General features: G+C 41.9%; 1 protein-coding gene across 1 annotated transcript in view; it reads left to right on the top strand.

Annotated features, from left to right (window-relative positions):
• znf407 (zinc finger protein 407) overlaps positions 1-10,000 on the top strand; it is a gene marked incomplete at its 3' end in the record, with an annotated part of 227,201 nt that overhangs the window by 82,580 nt on the left and 134,621 nt on the right. The window contains 1 exon segment of the mRNA XM_080742837.1: positions 5,852-5,926. Coding sequence (XP_080598963.1) covers positions 5,852-5,926 — 75 coding nt within the window.

Raw genomic sequence — 10,000 nt, 5'->3', positions numbered from 1 at the left:
CCCAAAAGCAAATATTTGAGTCGCAAATGTTCACTTTAAAAATGAGATATTCAGAGATTTGTACACATTTTCAAGATTTTTCATAAATAGCAGATCTACAAGCTCGCAGCGCAGCACTCGGTGCCGCGCTGTGAGCTTGTATTATCTGCTATTTCTCAACAGTTAAAGCATCAAATAATTCTTGGCCTAAACGGATTAACAGAAATGTTTGCAAGCTTTCTTTTTTTTCTCCCTTCTCCCCCTCCACGTCTAAACGCAGTGACTTAAACAAGCACCGTGAAGTGTTTTCAAGGCTGTGCTTTTCTCTCAAATATATTGATTAATTATTTCATGCTTATTTTTTTCTCCTTCTTTTTTCCCAGAAATGATGATCTTAATTAGGCTGTTTGTTTATTTATAGACGATGATGATGCAGTCAGTCAGTGGCGCCTGCAGTGTCCCATGAACACGTGCAGTTTTTGATCCAAACAGTTCTTTGTTTGTGCGTGCGTGCGTGTGCGTGCGTGTGCGTGCGTGCGTGCGTGCGTGCGTGCGTGCGTGCGTGCGTGCGTGCGTGCGTGCGTGCGTGTGTGTGTGTGTGTGTGCAGGGGCGTCACAAGGGGAGGGAAAGTGGGACTGAGTTTCTAGGGCCCAAGGTGGAGGGGCCCTAGTAACTTTAGCAATTGAAAAATAGCAGATCTACAAGCTCACAGCGCTGCGAGCTTGTAGATCTGCTATTTTTGAAAAGTCGTGAAAATGTGTGAAAATCTTTGAATATATGTATTTTTTAAGCGAACATTTGTAACTCAAATTTTGCTTCTGGGGGGTCCCTGGAACTAAATATTTTGAGATGGGGTTCCGTGGCCAAATAATACATCTTGGGGGTCCTTGACATGAAAAAGTTTGAGCACCACTGACATGGAAACATAGGTTTCTTGCACACATTTTCACGATTTTTCAAAAATAGCAGATATACAAGCTCGCAGCGCGGCACTCGGTGCCACGCTGTGAGCTTGTATATCTGCTATTTTTCAATAGTTAACATTCATGGGGGGCCCGCAGTGAATCCTTGTACCCAGGGCCCAGAATTTGGTGTGACTCCCCTGTGTGTGTGTGTGTGTGTGTGTGTGTGTGTGTGTGTGTGTGTGTGTGTGTGTGTGTGTGTGTGTGTGTGTGTGTGTGTGTGTGTGTGTGTGTGTGTGTGTGTGTGTGTGTGTGTGTATGTGTGGGGGGGGGGGGTTGGTGTTAGTCATGCACTGGCTCCCAGTTTAAGTCCCAGGCAACATCCTGGACCGATGGATGGATTTAGTTAAGAGTGAGAGCCAGGACACAGAGTGATGATGGCAAATCCAAACCGTGAACCGTTGTTTGAATATTTATACGGGGGGGTGTTAGTTAGCGGCGGCCTTAGGGCCACGGCTTGGCAGATGCGACTTCTTCTGGGCCGTGATGGGTTGGATGAGACAGCGTGCGTGTGTGTGTGTGTGTGTGTGTGTGTGTGTGTGTGTGCCTGAGTGTAGCCAGACGTGGGGATGAGAGGACAAACAGTATGTGACACAGTGATGTAAACGGTGAAATAATTGTCTCCACCAGCCGAAGGCTGAGGGAGAGTATGTTTTCCCCTCCGTCCGTCCGTGCGTCCGTCCGTCAGTTTGTGTGCAGCTAATCTCAGTCGCCGTTGGCCCGATCGCTGCCAAACTGAGCACACACACTCCCTGGATGCTAATTCAGAACCTCTGCCCCACATTTTTTAAATCAGCCTCATGGTGGCGCTATAACAGGCCGATTTGTGTGGCCTGGTGGAGACCTGTGCTCGGAAGAGCACTGCTTCTAGTTAAGCATGCTTTTGTTTTGTTGACAAACTGATGATGCACCCAGTTAGAAGGGGAGATTAAAAATGGCATATACCGACCAAGAGAGGATTTCTGGAGAGACACCTGAAAATCTAGACAGTTTGAACAGTCTATTGTTGCTAAAAGAAACTTGCGCTTTCCTCAACATCCACTCAGCTGTTAATGCCACTAGTACAATTTACAATTTACAATTAAGGCATTTAGTAGACGCTTTTAATCCAAAGCAATTTACAATAAGCAGGTAATATATCAATATAATAAGCAAGATAATATGTCAGTACATCAACAGCAATACAACAAATGCATAGGAATATCAATCTAGAAAAACAATAACATAGGTAGACCACGCACCTACGCAGTAAAAAACTTTCTAAAACCTAAAAATGCTATCTAGCTTCATGTATGGTCATTGAGGGAAGGGGGAGTGTTGCAGTAGTGCTATGGATTTAGGTGGAGTCTGAAGAGGTGAGTCTTCAGTCCACGGCGGAAGCTAGGGAGTGAGTCTGTATTTCTAAGTGCGACAGGGAGTTTATTACACAGTTTTGGGGCCAGGAGGGCAAAGTGGACAAGTGGATTTTTGTCCTGGGATTTTTAGCGAGGGTTCTGTCAGCATCCCTGTGTTGGCTGATCTGAGTAGCAAGGCGCAGACCTTGAAAGATAGAGTTTCAACACTCTTTAATTTCATCACGCCATGATTACATGGTTCATGTATCGCGCATGCTTCATTAGCATCCATTATAAAGACTCAGTGTTTGGAACTGTAAAGTAGTGTTTGGAACTACAGTATTGGTTGCCCGATGGCAACGTTTGCCTCCGAATTCTTGTTGTCCATGTTTACACCTAAACAAATTCCAAATCAGCTGGTTTTGGCAATAAATGATTGAATAGTGAATGTTATATGAATATTCTTTGTATGCAGAGGGAGTCTATAATGGGAGTGTCCTATTTAAATAATAAACAAACACACTATACATTGAAAAGCCCTTGGGGCTGTGTTTATCCCCCTGATCACAGCGTATGATTTGGAAGTGCTGCTATTCACGTCTGGTGTTTTTATCTGATTACAGAGACTTGAAAGAGCATTAGAAGAGCGCCTTGCATCTTCAGCTGGGGAAAATAAAACACCTTTGTGGACATAGAGCCTTAAAGGAGTAGCTCACCCACAAAATGACCTTTTTTCTATTGATTACTCACGCCATGGAGACTTGAGTTCAATAATATTTTTCTGTATTTGTCAAATTCATAAAACAAAAAGATTATTATAGTAAATGTACCTCCATTGATTCCGGATGGGGACCCAAATGCACGTGTCAAGGCCCTGCTTGGCTTTACTAATTAACATACCTGTACGTGTTATGCCCATAAATGGAGATCCCTGTCCCAATGTCATCAATATTAAGGACATATCTGGGAATGCCCATATTTGGTAATGCCCATATATGGGCATGTTTTGACATAACATTGTTGACTATCAAGCAGGGTTCTCCATAGGTCGCATGTTGCCCTGCGGCATCTTACTAGTAATAATCTAAATCTATAAAGTAACTATAGTTGCTAAAGTGTTCAAATAATTGTAGTGGAGTAAAAGTACAACGTTTGCCTCTGAGATGTAGTGGAGTACAGTTACTTAGTTCATTTACACCACTGCAGCTAAGTATAAATCAAGCCTCTCCAATCAGGGGGGAGGGGGTGAGGGAGGACAGACGGTGACACTGCCAACCACAGGACTGCTGGTTCGACTCCCTTCTGCCTCTTTCATGTAGCTCTGTCCACAGCTTCTCAGATGTGGTCAGTGTCTGTCAGGGGCAGGCTAATGGGAAGTGATGGGTGCTAAATGAAAAGGCCAGGGGATGAAAACGCCGGAGAGGCAGCTTGGATCCCTGACTAGTTAGGTCTGTCATCCGTTCATTATGTTTTCACATGCTGTTTAGGAGACACAGTAAACTGCGGGTCCTAGACACTGTCAGGGCATTGTGGTCGATGCTGTAGCAATAGTGCCCTGGTATTCTTTTCTTTTTTTTGTTTTGACTGTGCGTGTGTGCCACTGCACGTAACCTTGATTCCGCTGCAGTGTTTGTACACACTTGGCACGTACTCTTCGTGTAGCCTTTGTGACACCCCTCTTTTGTCTGTTGGGAAGAGCCAACCACCGAGATTGTGCTTGTGAACCAGTCACAGGCGCCTGCAAAGGTCCACTGTGGTCATTTTGTTATTGAGTTATTATGCAGGTCTGGAAATGGTGGGAAAGTATGAATAGGAAATGAATTTGTGTGTTTTGAAATGGGAATATCGCGAAAATAACTGTGTGAAAATGTGCTGATGAAATTTGGGTCAGCCTCAGTTCACGTTTGACCGCAGGTTATGAAGTTGTGGAGTTGCTGTCCAGTCATATAATATGATGTTCATATGAATTGTAGAATTGTTGTGAAAACAATCTTCCGCTATGAAGTGAGAGCGGTTAAATGATTACCAGATTGTCCAGTACAAATCTCTGAATCTCACAATCACAATGTTCTCTTGCAGTCAAGGTACTGTATTAAAGGTCTCATGACATCAAATTTCTATTTTCTTTTTTCAGTGTTTTTTTCTTGTGCTCTGGGGTTTTCTGAATAATTAGGCTCAGAAAAGTGCTGTGATTTGCCATGGACTTTGATTTCACAGTCCATTAATCCCGCCCCTCTCCTCCTAGCCCCTCCCCTCCCCTATCTTTCTCCCCCTGCGGGGGCGGAGCAGAGGCAATGATTGACAGGCAAAAACCCTCAATGGCGACACCCATGGGCAAATAGGTATTTTTTGAAAAGGCTTCAGAACTCAGAGAGGGGAAGAAAAAAAACCTGCCATGGCTCACTGGAGTGGATATTTCAGTTAACTAATACTCGTTTGAAGTACCACGATTAAGACTTATGTTTTGTAAAAACAACGTACATGTCATGAGACCTTTAAAGCAAAGTTACACTTTGGTAGAGGTTTGAGTTGTGCAGTAACCTTGCCATGACATAACTACAAATATTTCTTCAATAGTTGCTCTGTTGATTAGAAATTGATATACCAAAACATTCTAAACAACATTCTGCCAATACTATATACTATGCCTTTATTGAAAGGACAGTAGACTGACAGGAAATGGAGGGAGAGATGGGGAGTGACATGCGGCAAAGGTTGTCCGGATCGGGAATCGAACCGGCGACGCCGCCAGGCATCCATGACCATGTGGCAATGCCTAAGTGATATGCGCCTGGACCAGTAGGCCAGCGGGCTACCCTTTTAAAGGGCCTACACCATGCTTTTAAAACTATATTTTTTGTATAAATATATGCTCAAAATTGAGTCTTAGACAGGTTTTAACCCTCAAAAAACACTCTCACCATTCTTTTTGTTTGTTCTAGCTCTACTATAATGAGGCTCTCCAGCTGCAATACCAAAACGGCCTCTGTTTGCTCAGGGGCGCATCTAGTGGGGTTTTTCCAGAAAAAAAAATAAGTTTTTTGAAAAAGAAAAAGTTTTTTGAAAAAGAAAAAGTTTTTTGAAAAAAAAAAAGTTTTTTGAAAAAAAAGTTTTTTGAAAAAAAAATTTTGATTTTTTTTTTTAAGTTTTGAAAAAAAAAATGAAAAAAAATTTTTTTTTTGACTCTGCATTGCATTTTTTTGAAAAAAAAGTTTTGAAAAAAAAAAGTTTTGAAAAAAAAAATTTAAAAATTTTTTTTTTTTTTTGAAAAACGGGAATCCGAGAGTGACGTCACTCTCGTCAACTCTCAGAACAGCACTGTTCTGAGAACCCGTGGAAAGCTTTTCATCTCTGTCTGCCCAAAACCAGAGAAAGACACAACGGTCAGAAATAGGACTTTGTGAGGATAGAAGGTGCCAGTGGGACCCCAAAAAAAGGTTTTAAAATAGAAAAAGTGAAAATTCATGGTGTAGGTCCTTTAAAGTTGCTGCCTTTGAATAGGATTGTTGCACACACACTTACTGTAGAATACATTGTGGTTAACCCACATATCCCTCTGTATGCTCTGTTTACAGGTGGGCCTTTGTTATGAAGAAACACCTGAGCACCCATCTGCTGGGGAAACATGGAGTTGGCCAGCCCAAACTGAGGTAAGCTCCTTAACTGCATCTGGGGTAACTTGCCAACTTGAAATGCAAATAAGGAAATAAGGGACACCCAGTGATATGAAATATCACTGTATATATATTTTTTTATTGGCCTATTATATTAAAACCTGTATTATAGTATACTATGAGCTGTTTGAACTTGTAAGATGTGTGTCTATGATTGATTCTCAAAAATAAGTCATTCTACAATAATTTTAGATCCACAAGTTCTCAATATGTATGCAAGTAAGTAAGACTTACCGAGGCATCTAGTCATTAGGGTAGAAGCCCATCTCCTGTTTCTGTAGCGTGAGGCAGCTTGATGTACAACTACAAGTTGACGCTAGTATGTGGCAGGGACTTACACCCATTCCATCCCTTGATGCCGAGTGCCAAGCAGAGAGGCAGGGAGGCATTGGGTACCATTGTTATAGTCTTTGGTATGACCCGCCCGGGATCGAACTCCGACCTCCCAATCTCAGGGTGGACACTCTAATCACAAGTCCACTGCTGGTTAATATGTAGGTAAATCGACTATGTTCTGCAAAGATATTTGGTGTGTAGGGAAAAAAAGCAGGGGGCTATTATAGAGCCTGGGGGGCTTGAGTGGAGTTCAGTCAAGGAACTATATCAGGGTTTAAGTGGTTAAAGGCAGAGTAACAGGTAATGGACACCTTGAGATATTTACACACTAGTCCTCATTTAGACAACCATACCAGATGCTTTCTTATAATTATATGGACATTACTAAGAATGAGACTGTGTCCAGGTAGCAGAAAGCAACTGAAGATGTAAATATCTAGCATTCAGAACCAGCTATATTTAAGCTCTGGTGCCGACACTGATGTAAAAGAAGGTAATGTAATATTTAGAAGGGGAATATGATGATGACCGACCACACGCTTAGTCATTGTAACTAACATTACCTGTTCACTCACATCAGCGACACTACAAGTTTCTGCTTCGTTTGTGCAACTGCAGCCGTGTTGCTCCACAAAAGTAATGTATTTTCAACTGAAAAAAGTATTGACATGATTTATTTGTCACGTCAAAAATTAAGTTTTGTGCTATGTGATATAACTTGGTCTTTTTCCACCTGTGACATCACAAAAAAAATTATGGAAAATGTTTGGGGGGCAGTGCATCATAACCTTTGAAATGCAGATTTCCAAAACAATAAAAAACGTATTGTTAATGAGAATGCAATATTATACCAGAGGTACTTTTCTTTCACAATATTTGAATGTACAGCATTATCGGCTGCCCTCTCTTTAACTCTTAGCATACAAGTAAGAGTTAAGCTAACACAGAGGAGTTTGCTTTGGATGTGTACTTCAACTGCTGTTCTGCAACTCTACAATATTTCTAACACAAAGTTTTCACTGTGGTAGACATTTTTTCTTTTTTTACAATGTTTAGCATATTATGCATCTACGAGAGTTTACTGAGCTGGGTTAGCCATTGAAATCCACTGGTATATCCAGAGTAGACCACACCTTCTTTTTCTTACTTTGTCTATTGGAACCCCAAATCCAAATTACACATGCATTTAAATGTTTTCAATCCAGGCAGTTTGCTGACACTTCTACAAACCAGATAAATTAGTCATGTGCACTGTAATGTAATATCATTCTGGTCTGGTGCTTTGGATCTAAACGTCTTCTTTAAGTAATTTTCGCTGGGTTGCAAATTATCAATATTGAAAGCTGAGGGGAAAGATAAAATCTGCGTAATGCTGATGTGACAGAGGATCCCCAGGGCAGCCAACGCTGAAGGTTGACTGCTCTTCCCGAACTCATATGGATGTGTGTGTGTGTGCAGGGGTGTCACACCAAATTATGGGCCCTGGGTACAAGGATTCACTCACATTTTGTGCTTTTAACTATTGAAAAATAGCAGATATACAAGCTCACAGCGCGGCACCGAGTGCCACGCTGCGAGCTTGTAGATCTACTATTTTTGTCTGAATATTTCAAATCCTTCAAAGGTTTTTTTTTTTTTTTTGTTGAAAAACCTATGTTTCTGTCAGTGGTGCTCAAATATTTTCATGTGAAGGACCCCCAAAATTATATGTATTTGGCCACGGACCCCCGTCTCAAAATATTTAGTTCCAGGGACCCCCCCAGAAGCAAAAATTTGAGTTACAAATGTTCACTTAAAAAGTACATATATTCAAAGATTTGCACATGACTTTTCACGACTTTTCAAAAATAGCAGATCTACAAGCTCGCAGCGTGAGCTTGTAGATCTGCTATTTTTCAATAGTTAAAGCATAAAATAATTAAGGCCCCCCCAACTTTGGCCCTAGTAACTCAGTCCCACTTCCCCCCACCCCTTGTGACGCCCCTGTGTGTGTGTGTGTGTGTGTGCGCTGGAAAGTGGAAACATCCAACCAAATCGAAATATTCCCTAATGAGTGAAATGGCTCTCAGTCACTCTGTCTGTTTCTCAGCCATTTCCTCTTTACTGTCAAACTTTATCTGGCTGCCTTCTTCCTCATCTGACTTTCTGCTCACCCCATCTCCCTCTTAAATTAAGGATGAATGATGTCGCGCTTACCATTTCGTGTGTGTGTGTGTGTGTGTGTGTGTGTGTGTGTGTGTGTGGGTGTGTGTGTGTGGTGTGTGTGTGTGTGTGTTTGTGGCAGGCCGTGTGTGTGTGCCCATCTGTCTGTCTGTCTGTCTGTCTCTGCGTGTCTCTGTGTGCGTGCATACATGCAAAGTTTCCCCCACTTGGCCCTGTCTATCAGTAGCAAAAACATGCTGTCATTTTGTGTGTGTGCGAGTGTGTGTGTGTGCATCTGTGTGCTAGAGATAGATGACGCTCCCTCCATCCCGCCATGCCAGAACGAGACGTTAAACACCTCTCAATCTGTCAAACAAGCCGCTAAAATAGAAGCAGACCCCACCGTTTTCATTACTTCTCCGCACAAATTGATACTTTTGACAACATGTGGTATTAGCCGTGACGAGTGGCTTCAGATATTCAAGTAAGCGGCGGCCCCGACCAACCATATGCCTCTCCCTCTGAAAACACGCAGACATTATCAGCCGCTTTCCTACTGTCAGCTGTTCGTCTGGATTATCCCATTTGGAACGGGTACACATTATATAGTGTATTATTATTTTATGCTTTAACTATTGAAAAATAGCAGATATACAAGCTCACAGCGCTGTGAGCTTGTAGATCTGCTATTTTTGAAAAATCGTGAAAATTTGAATTTGGACCCGATTCTATATGTGTCTTTTGAAGTTTAAAAAAAAACATCCTATGTTTCTATGTCAGCATAGAAAAGGTCCTTTTCACTTAACTGGAGCTCAGTTAGTCTGTTCTTGAGAGACTACTATGTCAGTGGTGCTCAAACTTTTTCATGTGAAGGACCCCCAAAATGATATGTATTTGGCCACGGACCCCCATCTCAAAATATTTAGTTCCATGGACCACCCAGAAGCTAAATTTGAGTTACAAACGTTCGCTTTAAAAATACATTTATTCAAAGATGTGCACACATTTTCACGACTTTTAAAAAAATAGCAGATCTACAAGCTCACAGCGCGGCACTCGGTGCCGCGCTGTGAGCTTGTATATCTGCTATTTTTCACTGGTTAAAGCATTCAATAATTCTTGGCCTGAATGGGTTATTAGATGGGAGACAAATCCATGCCGGCCAGCACTGCTTCTTCAGTCTCCTCTTTTATTCACATAGCATGTGTCCATTTGAAGGAGAGACAGACAGACAGGAAAAAATAATAATAATAAAACAGCGTGAACAGAATCAGCTTGACGTTCCTTTTTGTCGAGATGAATAGCAACATATTTTGGCAGTTTTTAGAGCGGTTGTGTGTGTTTTTTTCTTTTCTTTTTTTCTTTTTTTTTAAGGGCGGCCCTTCTCGGAAAATGTGTTTGGTATCATAGCAGATTTACTCCCATGGACCTTTGTGTCCTTGACTTAATGTTAGAAGGTGGCAACACAGCCAAGGTCGCAGAGGACTGACTCACACACACACACACACACACACGTATGCACGCTTGCACGCACACACACACGCACGCACACACATACACATGCACACGCAC

This window comes from Nannobrachium achirus (genome assembly GCF_963921795.1).
Source record: "Nannobrachium achirus genome assembly, chromosome: 2".
Taxonomy (NCBI): domain Eukaryota; kingdom Metazoa; phylum Chordata; class Actinopteri; order Myctophiformes; family Myctophidae; genus Nannobrachium; species Nannobrachium achirus.
This window is presented reverse-complemented; position numbering and strand designations above follow the sequence as displayed.